At 43.9% G+C, this 23,550-nt stretch overlaps 3 protein-coding genes across 8 annotated transcripts in view; 2 read left to right on the top strand and 1 right to left on the bottom strand.

Moving 5' to 3' along the window:
* The window catches only part of CNST (consortin, connexin sorting protein), a 52,560-nt gene extending 50,110 nt beyond the window's left edge, over positions 1-2,450 (bottom strand). For 2 of the 5 annotated variants that reach the window (XM_075412647.1, XM_075412646.1), the window contains exons 1-3: positions 2,204-2,448; positions 1,483-1,577; positions 377-464 (exon numbers count right to left, since the gene is read on the bottom strand). The gene's annotated coding sequence lies outside the window, so the exon portion shown is untranslated. Of the gene's footprint in view, positions 1-376; positions 465-1,482; positions 1,578-2,203 lie in introns of all 5 variants that reach the window. The other 3 variants (XM_075412651.1, XM_075412648.1, XM_075412649.1) reach the window with 3 other exon arrangements.
* A 3-nt stretch (positions 2,451-2,453) lies between these two features.
* TFB2M (transcription factor B2, mitochondrial) lies at positions 2,454-12,529 on the top strand. Its single transcript, XM_075412657.1, has 8 exons — positions 2,454-2,787; positions 3,564-3,652; positions 4,574-4,727; positions 5,118-5,266; positions 6,819-6,908; positions 9,673-9,735; positions 10,349-10,500; positions 11,924-12,529. The coding sequence occupies exons 1-8, from the start codon at positions 2,469-2,471 to the stop codon at positions 12,108-12,110; spliced, it is 1,203 nt and encodes a 400-aa protein (XP_075268772.1). The 5' UTR covers positions 2,454-2,468; the 3' UTR covers positions 12,111-12,529.
* Positions 12,530-19,655: 7,126 nt separating this feature from the next.
* The window catches only part of SMYD3 (SET and MYND domain containing 3), a 426,029-nt gene continuing 422,134 nt past the window's right edge, over positions 19,656-23,550 (top strand). For both annotated transcript variants that reach the window (XM_075412653.1, XM_075412652.1), the window contains exon 1: positions 19,656-19,834. In XM_075412653.1, coding sequence (XP_075268768.1) covers positions 19,671-19,834 — 164 coding nt within the window. In that variant the 5' untranslated portion in view covers positions 19,656-19,670. The remainder of the gene's footprint in view (positions 19,835-23,550) is intronic.

Here is a 23,550-nt window from a genome sequence, read left to right as displayed (position 1 = left end):
GCAATAGCTGGATTAAACTAGAAAATATATGCCACATTCAGCCATTAACTTAAAAATGACTGTTCAAATGCCCTTGGAATACACTTTAATGTATTAAACAACTTTCTGCACTGTAATTTCCGTCTGAACATGAGGAGGAACTTCTTCTCTCTGAGGGTGACGGAGCACTGGAACAGGCTGCCCAGGGAGGTTGTGGAGTCTCCTTCTCTGGAGATATTCAAGACCCGCCTGGACAAGGTCCTGTGCAGCCTGCTGTAGGTGACCCTGCTTCGGCGGGGGGGTTGGACTAGATGACCCACAGAGGTCCCTTCCAACCCCTACTATTCTGTGATTCTGTGATTCTGTAATTTCTAAACAAAAAGTGTACAAAACTTACCACTTTCCTGAAGTTTCAACAATTTCTCAAGAGTAACGACCAGGTCAGAAAGAGGTAGTCATTTACACATACTGGATTCAGTAAATATCTGGCAGTTCCAAGGGGAGAAAAAAAAGAATCATAAATTTATCTAATACACATCTATGGTACAAAGCAGACAAGAGCTAAGCTAAAGTAAATAAAAATATGAAGAAAAGTGTATAATTTCTAGTGTATGAAGAATGTCAGGGCATTTTGGCTTTACTTAGCTAACACTCCTCTGAATAATCTCAATTACTTTGAACAGCCCATTCAAACACGACCCTAGCACTCTAGTGCTGTAACTGGCAACAAAAAATCCAAAATTCTTTGATTAACCTTAAAATACAACATGGCAATACAGTAACTATACCTAACCTTTCTGTGGCCATAGCTATCAACGAACTTTGATAAGGAATGCTCAATTAGGAAACTACTAAACACTTGCTCTAAGAAAACCAAGTTCTGCTCAATGTTCTAATTGTCCTCTGAATTACTGAGTTATCAGACTAATTAGTAAGAGAGGAAAAAAGCTATTAGAAATACAAAGTCCAGTTTAAAAATGGATTGAGGTCTATCCCATCATCCAGCTGAACAGTCTGTCCATTTCCCTTAAGGCACAGGGAAGACTATTCCAGCGTTCAGCATACAAGAGCAGGGTATTTAAAACCAAATGGCAGATATGAAGAACTGCTGCATTTGACAAGGCATTTGCAATCTTTCCTAAGTTCAGCCCAGCCCCTCTTCATGCCACATGCAGATCTGCCAAACAGAGAATACCAAAGCCACGATTTTCTGTCCCAGGTTCTGTTTAACAGAGATATGTCAAACAAAATGACTCTGTTTAGTAAGCAGGCACGTGTTACTTTCTGTCCTTACAAACACAGAAACAAGATATAAGAAATTAAGCAATTTGCACAAAATCATACAGGAAGTCAACTTTTGAGCCAATAATGTGAAGAGCAGCATATTCTGTGACTGCCAGATCACTCCTGCCTTCTGCACAAACTAGGCAGGGAGCAGGGAAACACGTTCGGGAGGATTCTCTCTCCCCTTCCCCAGAACTCCGTCACACCGCGGCCCCTCACCTGCCACCCCTGCAGGATGGGCTCCATTTTCGCAGATGGAACACGTTTCGAAGATGCTCCTAACGTTATTTCTCGTTGAGGCATTAGGGAAAAGGCTGAAAGGACAACGTCGCTGCTGTTGAATTACTGGGTTTATTTACCTAAAACGTAACTGCAGGACCGTACCGGGCAGAAAGCAGCCGACCAGGGCTGATGTCGCAGACCTGCCGGGGCAGGACCCCGCGCCTGCGGAGGGCGGCGGGGCGACACAGCGAACCGAGTCCCCAGGTGGCTATTTCGCTGCAGACGCGGAGATCAGAGCCTCCCGCCAAGCACCCAAGCAAACCTCAAACTAAATATATAGCTCCCGGGACTTCCACCGACAAGACCGGGCAGGCGTCGCTCCACCGGCGACCGGCGCGGCCGTTTCCCGCCGGCCGAAGCCTCCAGTTCGCTCCGGGAGCAGCAGCGCTCGGCACCTGCCCGGCCCGGCTGAGGCGGGCAACGAGCTCAGCCCGCCCCGCCCGCCCGGTACCGGCCTCCCCCCGCCGCCGCCGGGCGCGCGCTCGCTCGCCTCACGGAGGAGCTTCACCGTCCGCCGCCCGCCCGGCGGCCCGCACGCCCCCCCCTCCTCCCCCCGCCGTAGTCCCCGGTCGACGGGGCCGGGACGAGCGAAAGGCGGCACCGGGGGGAACATCTCCCCTTCCCCTCCCGCAGATAAGCCCCTGTCAGCTCAGCTCACCTCAGCTCAGCTCCGCTGCGGCTCGGGCGGCCGGGCCCCGTCACCCGGCATGGCGAGGAGGTGAGGGCAACGGCGCTGCCGCAGGCTCCCGGCGGCGCAGGGCTGGCACCATAGAGAGGGAGGACGGCGGGACGAGAGACCTCCGACGATAGAGCGGAAGGGCGCTAGAGAGGCAGCGGAGAAGCGGAAGTGACGCTCCCGTTGCTGCGGCGATCGCGCGCGCGGTGCTGGCTAGCGTGGGGCCGGTGGCGGCCGCGGCGTGGCGATGCTGGCGGGCCGGGCCCCGCCGGGCGCTGCGGGTCGCTGTCGCCGCTTCTTGGCGGCGGGGCTGCGGCCGTTGCTGTGCGGGCTGCTGCCGCCGCCGTGCTGGGCGACCGCGAGGCGGTCGGCGGGGCAGTGGCCGAGCCCGGGCCTGCGGGTACCGGAGGCGGCGGAGGCGGAACGGCTGGTGCAACAGCTGCAGCGGCCCGATGTGTCGCTCCGCCGCTTCATCGCCTGCCCGCGGCTGGCGCGCACCGTGCAGCGCTGCCTGCAGGGCGGAGCCGGCCCCGGTCCCCAGCCCGTCCTGCTCGAGTGCGCGCCCGGTAAGCTGCCCCGCGGCTCCCGCTGCCCTCCGGCCCTTCGTCGTCCCCGGGGCGGCCGGGTCGCGGCGCTGCTCGGCGTCCCCCGGTGACCTTGCGGGGTCAGTGTGAGCTGCCGCCTCCCCCCCGCCGCCCCGCTCTCCCGGGGCCGCGGAAGTGCTGAGGGAAGGGGACGGGGCCCAGCCTCTCCCGGGGCTTCGCGCCGGGGTGGCGGCACCGCGGTGTGCCCCGGGCGGGCGCCGGTGAGGAGCTCTGCGGGGAACGGGTGGGTGCGTGGGCGGGAGGCCCGAAGCGCTGGTGTTAAAACTTTGCTACAGAACAAGCAGAGACGCGGGTTTCTGTCCAGGTGACATCCCTGGCTTTGTAGGTGAACTTTGTCACAACAAGCGCGCAGAGGCTGCGGGCCGTTACACAGCTAGCAGTTACTGAACGGCGGTTTTTTTTATGTTTCTGCAGAGGGTGTTTTACCTGTAAGCATAATGTGGGTAAGGCATCCAAGTATATTTCAGTTGGCAGAAGAAAAAGTAGTAGAAATGTTTGAGGCGTTATATCTAATGCTCCTCAGTATCTGATTGCAATGCTGTGCTTTGTGTCATTCGCTGAGCAATCTCAGGCAGCTCTTTTTTCCCAACACTAGTTCTGAAGTGTGTTTAAACAAACACAAGATATCTCCTGTTGAAAGTGGTATGTCCCAAGCGTTGTGTTGGGAAAATGACTAAAGGAAATCACCTAGAAAAAATGCACTTAAAAATTTTTTTTTTTTTATTTCTACCTTTCAGGTCCTGGAATCTTGACCCGAACTCTGCTCAATGCAGGTGTTAGAGTGGTAGCTCTAGAAAATAACTCAGCTTTTCTTCCAAACTTACAGGTACACTTTTGATTTGGTAGCACACTTCTAAATCTTAATTGAAGGGAAAATAAGAACTTAACTTACAATTGTGTAATAATTGTTGGATCAAAAAGGAATTAGCCAGTGATCATTACTTGTAATACCTGAAATAACGCTTAATAATAGTAAGAATTGTTTGGTTTTACATTGCATGTTCAGCAACAGGCTATGTTATGATCAGTTGATTTGACATTTTGTGTATGTAAGAATTCAAGTTCATAGTCTTCCTCTGCATAGTTTCACGCATAAAATTGAGGCTAATACTGATCAGAGTCATTGTGGTTGTGTAGGTTTAAGCAAGATGTCTGTATGTAGCTTTCAGAAATCTGTAAACATAGTCTTGGTTATTCTGATTATTTTATGGTATTATTTAATCTATTGTCATGCTGTAAGTGTCATAATACTACCAGTCAACATGTGTTGTCCTCTCCTGTTCACTTTGGGTTTGCATGGATTCAGAAGAGGTCAGACACAGCCGCAGAAGTTGCACTAGAAGGACTGTGTTACAATGCTGTAAAGTAGACTTTGGAACCAAAGACCTGACTTGAAATGTGTATAAAAGGCATTTTCTCTGCATATATGAAGAATTCCAGTTGTAAATCATTAAATGCAGTGGTTTGCTTAGTTCAGTATAACTTTTTTTGCAAAGATCGCAGAACATCTTACTAATTTAAGAATGTGTTTTAAAGCTCCAGTTGAGCAGCACACAAAATGTCAAAATGCCCTGCACAACAAAGGAGCTATTCTTTTTATCAGCTCTAAGAAGCAGCTCTGAGATTTGACTCTTGTTGACTGGGTAACAATTTTAGGTAGTGCTTGAACTTTTTTTGTTTGGGTTGGGTGTTTTGCAAGACAGGTTACTGCATCCAGATTTCTTCAACTGAAACTAATTTTATTCAGTCCCTAGAGAATAGCCTGGATGGACAATTAAAAGTAATTTATGGTGACTTCTTCAGACTGGATCCTTTGGTGTCTGGAACGGTGAAACCACCTGCTATGTGTTCTGACAAACTTTTTGAAACCATGGGGGTAGCAGCAGTTCCTTGGAGGGCAGGTATATGCATACACTTGTTACAAATACATTTGAAGGGTGTATAGGCAGTTTGGGAAAATCTTTGGGATTTGCTTGTGGTGTATGTTCTTTTTAATGTACATGCTGTATTAATGGATATTATTTCCTGTATTTCAGCTTCATTTAGGTTCTTGATAGCTTCAAAAAATCCTTGTGGCAATGTGAAATCTCAGCTATTCGCTTGTCTTTATTAATGGTTTAGTCAGATGCAAAGTAGGCTTAGTTTTGGCTGAAGCTTGAATTGTACTCGTTCTTGAATAACATGAGATGACAGACTTTCTTAATTGTTTGTAGTTTAGACATTAGTGTTAATGACCTTGTCTAGTACATATTGCAAAATTTTAAAGATACTTTTACACACTGTTGAAACAGATGTACCTCTGAAAGTTTTTGGAATCTTGCCACAAAGAAAGGAAAGAGTCACACTTTGGAGGCTTCTTTTTGCCCTGTATGAATGCAGTTCCATATACAGATGTGGAAGAGTAGAACTCAACATCTTTATAAGTGAAAAAGAGTACAAGGTATGTGTAAGAGATTTTACAGGTGGTAAAGAATAAGTAGTGCTTCACAGAACACAAAAACATTTGTGTTGTAGAGTTAATGTTTTTGCTAGTGAATTTCTTTTTCTGCCAGAATTTTCAAGTCTTGTCTGTTTCCTACTTGTTCTCTTTATGCAGTAATAGCACTGACAAGAAACAGTCTGTTGTCACCTAACCACAAATCTTACAAATGAGAAGGCTAGTGCTTGAGGAGGATATGCAGCAGCAGACTATCTGCTTTTTGTTGTAACTTGTGATGTGCTTAAATTCTGTAATGTGCTTTTCCAATAAAATTGTTTACTAGATGCAGGTAATAGTGAAGACTCATGAAGAGGATTCAGAGTTACTAAATACCATACTCAATGAGATGCACTTGCCTTCTTGAGCCGCTTTTGTATTCAGTACTGAAAAAAACTGAGGCAAAATATGAGTGGTCTACACACGTTTTTATTAAGGTTCTGTACACTAAGGTGCAGAGCAGCTTTCTGGGTTTTGTGTTCCTAATTTACGCTGTCCCAAACCTCTAGAACTGTACTTAGAGTTCAAGGGTAGCTTTTCTTTCTGTGAAACTGAGATGTTCGTACAGAGCCACAAGCCTTTAATTACTTTAAGTAAGCAAAGACTTCCAGGTGTGCTTACACAGCCTGTGTTGTGTCTGACACCCTGCTGAAAAAAAATTAAAAGTCTTAAGGATATTAATCTGTGAAATGACAGATTGGACACCACTGAAATACTCACTTAAACGGTATGTTTTGAATGGCCAGATTTTTGAGCAAATAGAGGGACCCTCTTTGTGTGATGCAGCCACTGTGATTTTTATTAAGTTTTCTGGTTTTATTTCGAACCCTGTTAAGTGAGAGTTGTGTACCTAAGTAAGCAATTGAAACCTTCTTTTAGTGGGCACTGTTGATTCCTTTTTTTTTTTGTGATTGATCATATGATGAGGCGCTCTATTATAAGAATTTAAATCTCCATGCTACAATTTACTTTGTTCTTTGCCGTGTTTGAGAATAACCACAAGTTTTTCTTCTTTTCTTGCCCTAAGAGTTGTCTGATCTGTAATATTGGTCAGGATGATGTCTGTGCAAGCTGCTGAATGTTCTGTGAGATCACCTGCTGTTTGGCTTACTCTACTTGTGTGTGGGATTGGGAATATTATCAGTGTGAGCTGATAACTTTGCCCATGTTACGCTTTTTATGCAAAATGCGATGCCTGTTTCTTTTCTGTGTGAAACTTCTCTGCCTTAAAGGGGACCAGAGAATATAAGCTGGAAGTTCCTACACAGTTCAGTTACCCAAATAACTGCTGTGAAGAAATACTTAAACTGCCATAATGTCTTCTAATCATATATTCTGACAAGATGTACTAGAATAGCACAAAGTATGTATTTGAGGCCTAATGTAACTTCTACCTTGGAATGATAGACTTAGCTGGGAATTTCTTATCACTTGTTATGTATATAATGATTTTGCTTAGATGAAGAAGCAGTCTTAGTTTTGCAACAAAAATGGTCTTTCCTTGCCATTTTGTTAGGTGTTAACAGCAAAGCCTGGGGAAGCGAGGGCTTACCAAGCACTTACTGTACTTTGGCAAGTAGGATGTGAAATTCAGCTATTGCACATGGTAAGTTTTTTGTACCAACTGATGCGGTCTAATGCTATGAACATGTTTTTACAAAAGGGTTTGTAGTGTTTTACTATTGTAAACTAATTGGAAGCTAATTTGACATTGAAATTAGTTGGAGAACCATTGAAAACTTTTGGATGTAAAAGCTGAAACAGTCATATTTGTGTAAAACTCAAGCAGCATCATTATTAACTATGATGCCAATATTTTCATTACAAGACACTGTACTCAAAAGCATTTATTCTCAGAAGCTGGTAGATAAGAAAGATGTTTGTGCAACAGATAACTCTCTTCCATCTTGCTAGGGGCTGTGTGAGTCTAGAAGACTGCTCTTCCAGTCTGTCATAGTCTGCTCTTTGTTGTGTCCTCTGCATTTTGCCGTCGTGTTATGCTTTTGACTTCCTGAGCTGTGTTCAGTAGAAATGTTTTTTTGAGTCTTGGTGCCTTTATGTTCCAAGCAGACCTGCTTCTCCTGCTAGTCTGTAACTATCTTACCTTGTCAGACATGTTATGGTTTAGTTTTTAAAAGTTTTTTATATTGTCTCCCCACATCCACATGAGCACATGGCCATCAGCTTTCACTTACTTTATGCTTCTTAGATTTGTCTTTGTTTGTGCTGTTTTTCTAGGAACCTACCTTCATAATTTAAAAGTTTTGCTAATCTAAATTTAGAAGTTTTGCTATCCATTGTCTGTGAAATACCTTATACCACGAGGTATAAATTAATGTAAATATTAAGGAGTTGAAGAATAAGATGATGCTTGTTGAAGATGGTCATCTGACTAGTAGGGATGAAGAAGTGGAGGCATTCAATGCATTTTTTGTCTCAGTCTTTAATAATACTGATAGACCTTGGGCTGCCAGCTCCCCTGAGTTGGAGGACCACAACTGTGGGAACAGTGTCTTTTCATTTGTGGACACTGACATTGTAAGGGACTGGTGCTGTAACAGCTAGATGTTCACAAGTCCCTGGGGCCTGATGTGATTCGGGATATGGTTTAGTAGGCATGGTGGTGTTGGGTGTAAGGTTAGACTTGATGATCTTAGAGGTCTTTTCCAACCTATGATTCTATCCCAGAGTACTGTAGGACCTAGCAGATGCTATGGCAGGACCCCTCTCAGTCATCTGCCGCAGGTCTTGGGAGTCTGGGGAGGTCCTTGCTGACTGGAAGCTGTAGCATACTGCCTAAGAATTAAAAATGTTAGATAAAATGAACAGAAAATGTTATGTAAGAAATTAGATTTTGCAGATGTCTAAGAAATAGTATCCCTGTCGATCATCTGCCGAAGTTCTGGGGAAGTTCCTGCTTACTGGAAGCTAGCCAGTGTTATTCCAATCTACAAAAACGGTGGAGGGAAGACTCAGGAAACTACAGACCTGTTAGTCTAACCTCAGTTCCTGGAAAAATTATGGAGAAGATTATACTGCCTACTATTGAAAGGCATTTAAAGAATAATGCAGTCATCAGGCACAGACAACATGGGTTCAGAAAGGGCAAGTCCTGTTTAACTAATTTGATATCCTTCTATGATAAGGTCACCCGCTTCGTGGATGAAGGGAAGGCGTTGGATGTAATTTTGCTGGATTTCAGTAAGGCTTTTGATACTGTCCCTCACAGTATCCTTCTGTCCAAGTTGCCCAGTTGTGGGTGGGCAGGTTCATGGTACGCTGGGTGAAGAACTGCCTGAAGGGCTCAAAGTGTTGCAGTGGATGGGGCTACATCTGGCTGGTGACTGGTCACCAGTGGTGTTCCTCGGTGCTCAATTGTAGGGCCAGTTCTGTTCAACATCAATGATCTGGATGCAGGAGTTGAATGCACCGTTAGCAAGTTTGCTGATTATACCAAAACTCGGAGGTGCTGTTGACTCTTTTGAGGGACAAGAGGCTTTGCAGAGGGATCTAGATAGATTGGAGCATTGGGCTATGATTAATGGCATAAAATTTAACAAGTCCAAATGCCAGATTCTGTACCTAGGACAGAGTAACGCTGGGCACAAGTATGAACTGGGAGAGGAGTGGCTGGAGAGCAGCCCTGCAGAAAGGGATCTGGAGGTGCTGGTTGGCAGCAGGCTCCATAGGAGCTAGCAGGGTGCCCTGGCAGCCAAGAGGGCAAACCCCAACCTGGGGTGCATCAAACACAGCACGACCAGCTGGTCAAAAGAGGTGATCGTCCTGCTGTGCTCAGCGTTGGTGCGGCCTCACCTTGAGTACTGTGTGCAGTTCTGGGCCCCACAACTTCAGGAGGTCATTAAGGTACCTGAATGCATCCGGAAGAGGGCAACAAAGCTGTTGAAAATGCTGAAAGGAAAGTCATGTGAGGAGCGGCTGAGGACTGTGGGCTTGTCTAGTCTGGAGGAGGCTCAGGGGTGACCTCATTGCTCTCTGCAGCTTCCCGAGGAGGTGACATGGAGAGGGAGGTGCTGTTCTCTTGTCCCTGGTATCTAGTGATAGCACACATAGGAATGGTTCAAAGCTGCGCCAGGGGAGGTTTAGACTGGACATTAGGAGGCATTTCTTTACCAAGAGAGTGGTCAAACATGGGAACAGGGTTCCTAGAGAGGTGGATGATGCCCCAGGCCTGTCAGTATTTAAGAGGCATTTGGACAGTGCCCTTAACAACGTGCTTTAACTTTTCGTCAGCCCTGAATTGGACAGGCAGTTGGATGAGATCACTGTTGTAGGTCCGTTCCAACTGAAATAGTCTAGTGTAGTCTAACAAAGCACTTTTAATTCTGTAATATATTTGCTTACTCCCATAGGAACCTTGGTCATCGTTTGTAACTAATCTGAAAAATGGAGGACTGGCGATACCAAAAACCAGGGTAAGATTGTTGTGTGCCCTTTTCTCCTTTTGGAGATGCAGCTAAACCACTTTTAATTAAAGGTTAAAATAACTTTATAACAGCAATTACACGTGTTCTTTAAGAAGTGTTCTTCTATTTAAAACTTACAGGCAGAATGTAGATGCATCAGAAGTACAGTGAAAAATTGCTGTTAGCTCAGGAACTGAAATAAACTAAATCTTTATTGTCTGTGATGGAAAAAATATAGTGAATAAACAGCATAAAGGGATTTGAACAGGTAAAGTCTTTTTCAAAAGAAGTTACTGACAGTCATGTCTACCTGTTTGACATCAAACCTTGTCTATTTCAACAAATAAAATTCATTCTTAAAAAATAAAAATAAAATCAGAGTGATAGTATATCTGTTTTGTTTCCTATTTCCTTTCCTGTTTGGGGGCCAGGGAAGGTAAAACATCTTCATTCTAGGGCAAAATTTTAAAGCCTTAGCTTCCAATGAAAGCATCGTGTGAAGACTTCTAAAACTCTTTTTAAGAAACGTTACTGGTGGCACAGTTGAAACGCTTACTTTTAGCTAAAGATAGACACTGTCTTAAAAATTATTTTTCAGTGACTTGTTTTGTTTTTCTTGCAGTGGCTGCCAAATGACCATTTATGTTTGGTACGACTGACTCCTCAACAAAATCTGTTTACAGGAGCCTTGAAGCCCACAAATTCAGCTACCTTTATTTTCATGGTGAAACAGTGTCTTGTTAAACCCAAGTCTAAACTTACTGATAGATTAAAGTAAGTAAGAAAGAATTACAGTTTTTATACCTTTTCTTCTGAGAAATACAGGAAAATACTAAAATATGTTCTCAATCAGTATTTATTTGCAGCTGAAATACAGCGTTTTTCTTCTTTTAATTAATTACCTACATGTAGAATAGAAGATTGCATTTTTGCAACCCACATTACAATATTTTGGGGACTGCTTCCGGCCTGTATTCACAGATGATAAAAACTTGATGTTTGACAGGAAGGTAGACAAGTATTTAGAATGTAGATGTACAGTAATTATACCTCCAATGGAGGTGAGGTCATGTATCTGAAAGAAGTTTTCACTCACTTTACAGATGTAATAATAAAGTCACCAAGAATTTTGCAAGTATAGAAATTAAAAGCTGAAAAAGAGTTTTGGTTTATGACAGACATCAAAGTAATGCTAATGAAAATAGCTGAAGGTTATTGAAGGTGGAGTGGGGATGTCCTCAAATGGCTTTCTGTGATGTGATTAAAAATCAGACTTTAGACTTATTTACCAATTATGCAACTCTCTTTAATTATTCTTTTTGATATTACATTGAAGCTATTCGCTTTGCTTTCTGATCAGTAGATTTCCATTTCCCATAAATGGGAAGTGTTTGCAGTCTGGCAAGCATTAACTTCAACTTGTTAATGAAAATTGTTAATATATTTCTCATTGGTTGGTAGTAGTTTATGGAAGTTAATTTCCAGAAAGGAAGAAGAAAAAAAAGCACTAATAAATTCAGTAGCTCATTTAGCAAAGACAAATGCAAAGAGCCTTAATGGATTTCTTTCTTAAGGCTCAGTGTTGTACCTAATCTCCACTCGATCCTTTGGCCAGGAAGTAGAGCTAACCTTGAAGGCTTTGTACGTGCATCTTCTGTGTATTTATACACCCTTTTCTTGTCTGGGAAATAGTTAATGTATATGCACATTTATAAAAGGTCTGGTTTTGATAGCATTGATGTAGGTGGGGAGACAGTGAATACATCTGTTCGTATATAGAAGAAAATACCTGGGAGGTGTAAGCCTCACTAACTCATGCTGTACTGAATCGTCTTCTTGAAGATGACCTTGGCTTTAATTTCCCAGGCATTGAAGAATAACCCCTTTTTATGCTGTAATCCCTGTTACTGACTTTCGCCGTTGGGGCGGAGGAGAGCAGGCATGCACCCTCTAATGAGGAGGCTTATGTGTTTGTTATTGCCTATGTCTGCTGAGGGCTTTACTTGGTATTTACATGTCTTATTAGCAGAGGTTTCTTCCTGTTTGCAGTATGGATTGAAAATAACTTGTGTTGTAGGAAGATGTTAACTTCTAGAAGCTGAGAAAGAGTGAAATGCACCTTCAGATACTGTTTCTTGCTCTTTAATTTTCACAGAAAGAAATGTTCTGGTATTATTTTTTTTATTGTTTGTTTCAGTTCATGGAGCTTGGACAATGGTGGCAAATTACTGAGAGCACTAGAAATTCCAAAAAATGCTCAAACACGTAACTTATACCCAGAAGACTATAGGCGTCTGTTTGAAGTTTTGCAAAACTCTAGTGTGTTTACTGAAACCTGGTTCCATGATGAAGTCTTGGAAAGTATAAGGAACATAAACTTGTAAATCTAAAGCTGTCATCTTTGGAAGATCACCTTTGCTTCTGGAAGATTACTTTGATAAGAAATGATTTAAATAAAGTTGGAGATACTGTTAGCTAGATGATTCCTGTCCGCACAGGAAAATAAAATTTTGGAAGTAACAACAGCCCTTCTACACAGGATGAAACTCAAGGATTCACAGTTATTTGATTGCAATCCTATCTAAAATGGACAAACTTTGCATCATTTCTAGGAGCGTATTAGTGACCTGCTGCTTTTGGTTGCACCACTTAAACGGAACTTTTTGTTACACTGCTGTATATTTATAACATTTAAAAAAAAATAACAGACCAAATACCATTGTGTGATTTGTATTTTTATGCTCAATGATTTGAATGCCTTTTCACAGATTCCTAAAATACATGGGTCTTTACAATGACTGAATCTGTTATATTGTCTCCTGGTCTAAAAACCTTGCAGTCTAAAGTCAACATAATGTTAATAAATCAATAGTGGTGGGTTAATATAAGATGAGGTAATAACAGCATGATAAAAGGTCAGTTGAGAGTTTATTTTGAACTAAAGATTGTTGTGTCTCTGATGGGAGTAAAAAGTTGTGACAATTCTTTCTTTTGAATTTTTGGAAGGAACACTTGGCAGCCTGTTCTTGTTTACAGTATGTGAACACCTATATGCAATAGGCTTTATCTTATTTTAGGTCTAAAAACAAAGTCACCAGGACATTCAGTGCTATATAAACAGTTGTGGGGGGAAAAAAAATCATCTTACCTGCAACCTTTTGTCAATATGTATTTGTTTAGTGTGTATTACATGTACACAAAATCTTGCTTTAAAACCATACGCTATTAAAATTATGTTTTTAGCCATAGTCCTCCATAATGCACACCATTCCTAGTTTCTCTTAGGAGAGAGGACTAAGAGAAAGAGACTAAGTTTCATATCTTACCATATAACTGTTGTGTTACCTGATAGTGCTGGCAGGCTGTACTGCTTGTGTTCTATACTCTCTCCTCTGGGGAAAGCTGTAGCCAAAAAGATGCTTTTTCAGCTTAGTACTAGTTAAGAGAATGCCTTTTTGGTAAAGGCTGAACTATTTCCAGGCTTTGGAAAACAGCAGTGACCTACACAATGCAAACACAGAATTCTATTACTTAAGCACAGTGTGAGGTATAGATGTCACATGTCACAGGCATTCATCTTTGCCCTCCTTCTGCAGTTCCTGCTGCAGAAGGAAAATTGATTTCAAGCAGCCTCAGTTCACTGTGCTAGCTAGGCTGTAGCTATCTGTTTAAGCTGCTGCTGAGCCTTTGTAATGTTATGATGAAACTACTGGAAAGCCTGAGGTTTAATTTGCAGTCTGTCTCAGTTGCTGGTGTTCTGGTGTAAGTCTTGAGGATTTGAGGCTTGCTTTCAGTTTACACATCTTACCGTTTCAGATAACTTGCATTATAGATTGACCATGAATGGCAAACTTGCATTAACAGAAGCAAATTCACGTATTTTCAATCTCAGTAAATGCTGTCTTATCTACTGATCTAAAAGAATGCAGGATCTCCTGGCCTGACTATTTTTTTCTTTTTTTTTCCCCCTTGAATCAAATACCTTGCTCTTGTGGCAGCAAGATGGCTTATATCAACATCCTAGGCAAAGTATTCAATGCATAAAGTATAAGACCACCACTGTCTATACAAATTTCTTTAACTGCGTTGCTCATAAGATTTCAAACATGAACTGAAAAAAAGAAAATTATTTGCTGTGATTTTTTTTTCATGCTATTGGAAAACAGTATTTACTGTGCCAATGCAGAGACTCCCAAGATAACATCAGGAGTTTGTAAGTGGAAGGAATATTGTGTAACTGGAGACTTGAAATGAGAAGACTTAGTGCTAACCAGAACTGTGCCATTAAGTGTAAGCAATATGTTTAGCCCTGATCACAGATGTGAAATGAAGAAAACAGTGACTGTCATTATAAAAGTGGTTTTGGTATTGATGGGAAGAGATGGGGGAAAAAAAGTGAAAATTACTGGTGTACATGAATGAATATGGGTGAATGAAACTGGAGCAGGTCCATGAATTCATTGATGCTATCCACTCAGTACTTCCTACTGTTACAGCTTTACAGTTTCTGTAGGATAATGCTGAATGCAAACATTCACTGAAATTTTAAATTGTATATAAAGGCTTTTTGGGCACTTTTGTTATGATTTTTTAACCAACCCTGTACTTCTTGTGTTCCTTTGCTTATCTGCCTTTGCCGTATTCCTTTGCCGTATTTTTTTTTCCTAAGACCAATTTAATTCATGAACTGCTAAACCATGAACCACACGATACATCTAGCAAGTAGAACTTATAAGTATTGCTTGCACTCTTTAAAGAAAATGGCTATTGGCATGCCACAATAAAGCACCAATATATCATAGTTTGTATATTGATTGTAACTTTAGAGGTGCTAAGTCTTTTCTAATGGCCCTCATCATTTGTGCCATCCATCTGCCTGTAAAAGAAAATTACATGACTCTGATGGCAATTGCGTAAATTTTTACTACTTAATTATATTATGGCAAACACAAATACAAACAGAAAGAAACTTGGTCCTTGTGACGCCCAGTTAATAAGAAATTTTGCCACTTGGAATTAGGAGATCAGTTGAGTCGGATCCTATAGTTAGTTGTTTGTTTTTGATCCCAAAGAAGGCTTTGTGACCTTGTACTAATTAACACAGTAGATGATGTTATAAGGGGTTGTTACGATGGAATGTGTATGTACTGGTTATTAGGATTGTTCAGCATTGGATGTTTTAATAATTGCAGCTTAGCCTTCCAGGTCATAATGATAATGTTGATAGAAATACCAACATAAAACTTGAGAAACAGATTGTATGGTGTAGTTTAAGATGTGTGAGTGTGATAGGAAGAACCTGAGGCTTCCCAATAAACACGGTGAATTAATTCTGGCAGACTAAACACAGGCTATGGGGCTGTAGATTGAAAACTCCAATCTAAGTAGATTGAAAACTCCAATCTTTGCAAGCCTTTAATTAGCAGAGCTGTATCTTTCTTCTGTAAACCTTGAAAAAATGGAAATAACAAGTAACTTTTCTAGAAAGGACAAGTCAGTGGGAGGTGTTCATTCACTCACATTGTATCCTTGCTCAATAGCCATTGCGTCTTTCCTTGTGTATGCTGTTTTAACATGTCAGTGCTAAAAATAGACACGCTGGCTGTCCCCAGCTGATAGAACGCAACAGGCAGCAAGCATGGGAAGCCCAAGGGAAATCGGGTAGTTAAGATACACCAAATGGAACAGTCAGTTACTCAGAATGTAAACAAGACTTTAACACTTGATGTAGTCGATCCTATTGGTAAGACACCAAATAGACCTACAACATTACCTATTTATGCAAAACTTTATTTGTGCAGAGTTTGGTGTGATTCGTAAATTTGAATGAGTCTTAAGGAGTGGTTTGTTTTGGTTCCCCCCTCCTACCACCCCAGAATGGCTGCTCTTAATGTTTTTCTACGCAATTCTTTTTGTCTTGGTCTCTTTGCTCATGGGGTCTTATTTTTATAGTGCTGTCAAACACCTGATGTCCTCATCACCACTAGCTGTTCCCCTGAAGGTTTCAGCTGCAGAGTGTAGTAGACACGTGCAAAGACTTTTACTTCTCTGCCACAGAATCACATTCTAAAGGTATGAGAAGCCTTCAGCCACTTCGACTTTGCAATGATTTTCTGGATTTTATGCAGCTCTGCACCCAATCTAAAAATTGACGTGGGTGTAGTTGGTCATGTGTAGCATTACTGCTTAGATTAGAAAAATCAGATTTTAAAGAAAAGCAGGGAAAAAAAGGCATGTCCCACTGTGTGTGTAGGTTTTTTGGAAGTCCTTGGTAATAAAATTCAATGCTTCCTGCTAGAAATTGTCTGCAGGAGAAAACAATTTTAAAAAGTGTTTGACTCATGCCACTGTAAAAATGTGAGATTATAACTTTTTGTGTAATTATGCCTTGGGATTTTTTTCCATATAAAGTACACTTACAGCTCTTGTCTTTCAGCTAAGAAATTATGCTGATAAACTTCAGAAGCTTGTTTCTGCCATCTGAAGGAAATCAATGTGTTTGGAGCAGAGAAGACTCCAACAAAAGCAGAAAGTGTTGTAAAGTTTGTAGTTAAGTTCAACAGGTAAAATCTATGTAACTGAGTGAAATTTATTATGAGTTTGTGCTTAAAATGCTTCTGCAGTGACGTTGGGGTTTTTTTAACTTTACATTCTAGAATCAATTTTTAACTAGCACTCCAACATTAAAAGTGAAGAGACCTCGTGAAGAGATTCCTCTGTGGTCATAAAAGATCCATCTGTGCTTACAAGCTTTCGACTAATTATTTGATAGCTGTTCTATGCCATTAGTGACACAGATTTTGTCCTAATTCAAAATTTAATATTTTGAGGTTTAAGCCATATTTTGCTCCCAGAAGAATTCAGTTTTGTGCCATGTTGGTTGGAATGGGTATTGTATGTTTATGACTAAAGAGCAGAATTTGTTTAGCTGTTTGGATTATTTCATTACTGCAATTATTTCTGTAAATTCATGTTGTAAAACATGCTGTCTTGAGATAAAAGAGCTAAACTTCCACTATGGTGTCTCAGCTACTGGCAGTAAGGAAGTATGACTAATTCAGCAGCATCAGCCACAATTAAGCGATATTTCCCACAAAAGTGCTTCCACTACAGGCCTTGACATCTGCTTCTATCCAGAATGTGTCACGCATTTCAAATAGCTGTTGGGAAGTCTGACCTGTCTAGGTTAGTGGATGATTTCATCATATAAAACCTCCATACTAATAACAGGGATTAATTAAATTAAATATAGTCAAGGGCTAAATGACCACTTATTGGAATATATTGCCATAATACAATTATGCTTTTCAGAAAATTCAGACTGACGTTTCCAAAGACATTTGAGTTGGGCGTTCGGTTGATCGCTGTTGCTCAGAGACTGTGTTGAATGGCCCTCCTAGGCAGACCAGTCTATGAACTGTAGATACAGATAGCCAGAATTGGCTTTCCAGGCTCTTCTTACAGATGTCAAAATATCCATCAGTGAAAACGTTTATGCTGTGTTTAAAAGCTTATCTGTACTAGAAAAACCTCTATTACTACAACTATATTGTCGTATCAATTGAAATGCAGTGTCAGCCTAAAGTTGTTCTTGGGCCTCTTATTTCAGTGTACAGCTTAGGCCAAGCTGATGAAAACCCCTTTCTTCAGGCATTCATCCTTGGGGTTTTGCTAGAGTAGCTGGACTCTCTCAGGTTGTGGGTTTATTTTTGTTTTTGTGTGTGTGTGTGAAAGATGCCTGTCATTCCCGCAGACACATTTTTGTACTTTGTGAGATTTTGTTGTGCTATGGGACATGTAGTGACAAAACCTGACTTTTGTAGTTCATGGGTAGGACTTTAAGTTCATGCTTTTTGTATATTGTTTGGCCATTCATATTTTCAATTTACCCACCCCAGAGATAGACAGTAACTTGTGTTATTACTGGGTTTATGTTACAGGTTTTGGGCAGTGCCTGCTTAGAAACTCAATAAAACAGCATAGACAGAGAAACGCAGAAGATTAAATGGGTGAAGGAGTAAAGCATACAAGCCAAATACAGAGGTAGTAGTTTAATATTTTAAAAACTGTAAAGGATAATTCTTGAGTATCTCACAATATCACTGTAATGGAACACTTAAAAAAATTTGCTAGAACTAGAGATAAGCATAGTAATATGTGTAACTATTTAACTGACAGCCAGATTGCTGTCAGTTCTTCTGGTAATGAATTTCGTCACTGCAGCGTTTAAGTAAATATCAAAATATATTTTTCTGTGGGAATCCTGTGGCTTGATGTACCATGGTTCTTCCTAATAGCAGTGTTTGGGAGGGACGTATTGCCATTTCTTATTACCCTGTTGCAACTTGGATGAAAACAGTAGCAGACTGAAATAATCATTATTGAGAACAAAACTGAGTACGTTTTAGAAATGAAAAGCTGTTCTGCAGAACTGTGAGGTCTGTCTCTCGGTGTTCTTGGACAGGACCACTCAACACTCCTTTCCAAAACGCAAGCCCTAACTCCCTCTATAGGCATAATAAGAAAAAAACAACTAAGTCTATCTGCAGTTTAGCACATTTCGCACCCATACACGCATCACGTGTCATCTCATAAATGAATGAAAGATATGTAAACCCCTACGGAAAGAACTTATCACATGGGCTTTGAGCATCACCCTGTCAGAGTGGTGCTCAGTTAATCGTGCAAGTGTTTTGCTTTTCTCTTGTCGTTCATCTGGTGCCTCTGATGGCTCTGACAAAAAGCAGCTGGTGTATGGGGTGCTTTGCCAGTGACACACACTGCCAGAGCTTGGGTGGCAAGCAGCTCCCGGCCCAGCCATACTTCTTTGTATTCAGATCACAGTGAGATCCAGAAGTATGTCCAGATGCTAGCTCGTAAGTAACATGTCCTGTTTGGGGATGTTTTTTGACAGAATCATTATCGTATCTCTTCCTTTGTGAACCAAACTGTTTAATTGATCAATTATCTTTCATCAGGATAATGAACTGAAAGGTACACCATCTTGTGCAACGCATGGGTTTCCGTATGATGAAGCCCCTGCCTGAGATCAGACTTCTCTACATTGGTCTGGATGTCGTGTCAGTGAAGAAACGTCGCTGACAGACCCTTGAGTGTCAGCACAATATGAGCATGATTTTCCCTTCGTGGTACGCCGAAGGACACAGCCGACTTGCCGCGTTCACGCGCATCAGCCACCTGGGTGGAGGGACCTTCTGCTTCTCTGTGGCCCCTTGGAGGACACGGCCCTGGGCTGGGGCTGAGGAGGGCCACCCGCCTCTGCAGCATGGGGCCAGGGAAGTGCGCTTCATTGCATACAAAGCTGTGGGTGTGCAGCCTCCACGCGTCCTCATGTCGCTTTTATCTTCGTATGTATTTTCTTCCACTCCCTTTCAGCACTGGGGCTGTGTCGGTGGGGAAACGCAGCAGCTGTGGTGCTGGACACGGCTAAGGTGGCAGCTGGGACTTGCCATCGCTGCAGGTTTCCTCTGAGGCTGGACTGCGGCAGCTGTGGGCCGTGTAGCCAGAAGGCTCCCCAGGCCGGTGGTTAGCAGGATCTACGGTCAGACGTTTTCTTTAAAAAACCACCAACCAGCCAACGCACAAAGTAACTGAAAAAACACTCCAGCACGCTCCCTGCTTGCAACTGGCGATGGAAACGCCGATAACCGCTTTGTTCGGCATGGCGGGGGCCGTGTGGATGGGAGCGCGTCCTTAGCCCCCCTCCAGGCAGAGGGGCTGCCGTCCGCCCCGCGGCCTCTCGGCACAGGCCAGAGGTCTGTCCCGGGCAGGAAGAACGGGTACGGACACGCCGCTCACCGCCCGAAGGCGCGGGCACGGCGGGGTGACCCCGGCCCGCAGCTAAGATGGCGGCGGCGGCGCCGCGTCACGTGGCGGCGGGCGGGGCGGCCGCGCGCCCTCTCGGTGGCGGCGCGGGCGGGAGGATGGAGCCGGCGGCGCTGGAGCGGTTCCCCAGCCCGGGCAAGGGCAGCGGCCTCCGCTCCCGCCGGCGGGTGCGGCCCGGCGAGCTGCTCTGCCGCGCCGAGCCCTTCGCCTACGTGGTCAGCAAGGAGCAGCTGGGAGGCCTCTGCGAGCGCTGCCTGCGCAGGTACCGGCGGGCGGGAGCGCGGACGCGGCAGCCCCTGCTGCCGCCTTTCCCGCCGGCCCCGCCCGGCCGGCGCCGCCCCTTCCGCTGAGGCGGGGCAGCGCCGCCAAGCCAGCCTAGGGTAGCGGCGGGCCGGGGGTGTGCTTGCTCTCTCTCTGCGGGGGCGGCCGTGTAGCCGCTGCCGGGACTGAGGCGCGGGAGTTGCCGCCTGCTGCCGCTCCATGAGCGAGAGCTTTCCGTAACGGCTTTCCCGGCAGGGCGTCTCTTCCCGGGCGCGGGGATTGGGGCGGAGGTGCCGGGGCTGGCCGCGGCGGGGGGCGCGCCGCGGAGCTGCTCCCGTCCCGCTCCACGCTGCCCGCGGCCGTGCGGTGAGGGCCTCATCCGCGGGGCTGCCGGCGTGGCGCTCTGCCCGGGGCCTTCGGGGCGGCGGCCTTCGGGGGTGGCGGTGCGCAGGGCCCGTACGCCTGCCCGGGGCGAGGAGCGCGATGCCTGCTGCTTCCCCCCAGCCCCGCCAGCGGAAACGGACAAACCCACCGGAGCCTTCCCGGGTGGTTTAACCCCCCCCCCCCCCCCCCCCAACAGTTTTGTACCCTTCAGCAATTTTCCAGCAAGACAGATTGCGACAGACCTGTTTTGTAAGAGGTCTCTGTATTAACACCTGAAATGTACTGGTAGCTAATCCAAAACCACGTCTGATTACCAAGACTTGAAGAAGAGAGACAATTTAGACAATTTAATGTTGCTAGCCTTTTTTTTTTTTCTCCAAGTTTTTGACGTTTATTGAAACATACACAGTGTTTTGCTTCATGTCCTTACAGGGCATCTCAGCTTAGAGTCATAGAATGGTTTGGGCTGGAAACGACCTTAAAGACCATCTGGTTCCATCCCCCCTGCCATGAGCAGGGACACCTTCCACCAGACCAGGTTGCTCAGAGCTCCATCCAACCTGGCCTTGAACGCTGCCAGGGAGGGGGCATCCACAGCTTCTCTGGGCAACCTGTGCCAGTGTTTCACCAACCTCATGGTGAAGAATTTCTTCCTAATCTCTAATCTAAATCTGCCCTCTTTTAGTTTAGAGCCGTTCCCCCTTGTCCTATCACTACACACCCTTGTGAAAAGCCCCTCTCCATCCTTCCTGTAGGCCCCTTCAGGTACTGGAAGGCTGCTGTAAGGTCACCCTGGAGCCTTCTCTTCTCCAGGCTGAACAGCCCCAACTCTCTCAGTCTGTCCTCATAGGAGAGGTGTTCCAGCCCTCTGATCATCTTTGTGGCCCTCCTCTCCACATTCATGTCCTTCTTATGTAGGGGGCTTCAGAGCTTCTCTTTAAAGAAATGATAATGCGATCCTCATTGTCCCAGAGTAGTTTGACAATGTGTGCCAGGTCACACTTGCATCTAACCTCAGCATATGAAAAAAAAGCACAATCAAAACCAAGATTTTTAGCTAACATATGTGTGAAGTCTGATTTTGGACATCAGAGCCCTTGAGGATGGTGACTGCCTGTACCTTTTCAACTTCCAAGAGTGAGAGGCTGCAGAAGACAGGCTGAGTGCAGCCACAGGTGGGATGAAAATGCGTCTGAGGTGTTTGGATGTAGAAGTGTAACCAGGGCAAGGTTTGTTGGGAGAAATAGTGATTTTACCAATTGATATTTCATGAAAGGTTACATGTTTGTGAAAGTTTTGTCTTTTATTCTAAATAATGATATCAGTTAAATTAAAAAAGTTAAATAAAAGTTAAATGAGGAAGTTAAAAATAATTTTCCACCAGTCTAGCTTAATTGCAAGATGTACTGTGGCTCGACAGAGTTTATAAATCAAGACTGTGCAAGCTGACTTTCTTCTTATTTATCTAATTAAAGGCAGTGGCTCCCTGTTCAACAGACTGTTAAGTCAGTGAGGGGTACATACATCCACACATAGGTGGTTTTTTTTTTTAACGTATGATAATTAGAAAAAAGGTGAAGTGCTGCTGAAGTGGGATGTGGAATCAAACTGTATCATGCATCTGTTTTTTATTTAATACTCAGTGTGACCTGGGTTCAAAGCCAGGTGTGAGAAAAAACATTACTGCTCATTTCCAGAATTACAGATCAGTCGCATCGTCTGTCATTACTGTTTCTGTTTTTCACTCTGACCTTCAGGTGGCAGTACAGGAACATACAAAAACCCCCCCTTTTGCTTGAAATTGATTTAGCATTTTAGCAACCTTATTATAAGTAAAATTAATGTTTGACGCTTTATCCTGTGAAGTGTAATTCTATCCTTACTTTTGTCTCCCAGCTTCTAGTAGTAAATGTTGTTGGATGCAGCTTTTGGCTGTGTGAGAAGTGCTGGGTGAGCCAGAAGATGGGTAACAATGTGCAGAATATCTTATTTCTAGACTGCCTGCTGAGAGGCAGCATGGACTCACCAGGATTTGGGGTCACAGACTTGCTATTCTACTGACTTACCCCGTGACCTTGGCTGAGTCCTTACGGCGAGGGTCTGAGGTACCCAAGCAGGGTAAGGATGGCTCTTGGGGGCAGAGTTTGTGGCTCTGATTCAGAGAGGAAAGCTTGGCTAGTGCAGTAGTTCTGCTTAGTCTTATCTCAGTTAAAGTGAGTATTACCGTGGATGTAACATACTGTAGTGTTTATATATGTGTGTGTCTGTGTCTCTATATATAGTTAGTGCATCTATCGGTAGAAAGACTAACATTGCTTCCTTACCTTATTGGACTGCTGGTACTATTTGTGTAGTGAAGTAAAAAATTCTGGTCAGTGTTATTAGGTCTATGTTGAATGTAGACCAGATGACAAATTTTGGTAACTGTCTCCCCTTTTGTGATTTCTTCTTACTTCAGAGATAGTCCTGTATTTTCTAATGAAATTTTCTAGTGAAAACACAGGCTGGATCGATGGGCTGAGGTCACTTGTGTGAAGTTCAACAAGGCCAAGTGCCGGATCCTGCACTTGGGTCACAACCACCCCATGCAGCATTACAGGCTTGGGGAGGAGTGGCTGGAAAGCTGCTGGGCGGAAAAGGACCTGGGGGTGTTGGTTGACAGCCAGCTGAACATGAGCCAGCAGTGTGCCCAGGTGGCCAAGAAGGCCAAGGGCATCCTGGCTTGGACCAGGAACAGTGTGGCCAGCAGGAGTAGGGAGGTGATCGTGCCCCTGTACTCGGCACTGGTGAGGCTGCACCTGGAGTACTGTGTGCAGTTTTGGGCCCCTCACTACAAGAAGGACATTGAGGTGCTGGAGCGTGTCCAGAGAAGGGCAACGAGGCTGGTGAGGGGTATGGAGGACAAGTCCTATGAGGAGTGTCTGAGGGAGCTGGGTCTGTTTAGTCTGGAGGAGTCTGAGGGGAGACCTTATTGCTCTCTACAAGTACCTGAAAGGAGGTTGTAGTGAGGTGGGTGTTGGCCTCTGCTTCCAAGTAACTAGCGCTGGGATGAGAGGCAATGGCCTCAAGTTGCACCAGGGGAGGTTTAGATTAGATGTTAGGAAAAATTTCATTACTGAAAGAGTGGTCAGGCATTGGAACAGGCTGCCCAGGGAAATGGTGGAGTTCTCATCCCTGGAGGTGTTAAAAAAACGTGTAGATGTGGCACTTTGTGACATGGTTTAGCAGGCATGGTGGTGTTGGGTTGACAGTTGGACTTGATGATCTTAGAGGTCTTTTCCAACCTTAATGATGCTATGATTCTATGAACAGGTTCGTGTTGTTTTTTATAGA

The sequence above is a fragment of the Opisthocomus hoazin genome, chromosome 2 (assembly GCF_030867145.1).
Source record: "Opisthocomus hoazin isolate bOpiHoa1 chromosome 2, bOpiHoa1.hap1, whole genome shotgun sequence".
Taxonomy (NCBI): domain Eukaryota; kingdom Metazoa; phylum Chordata; class Aves; order Opisthocomiformes; family Opisthocomidae; genus Opisthocomus; species Opisthocomus hoazin.
This window is presented reverse-complemented; position numbering and strand designations above follow the sequence as displayed.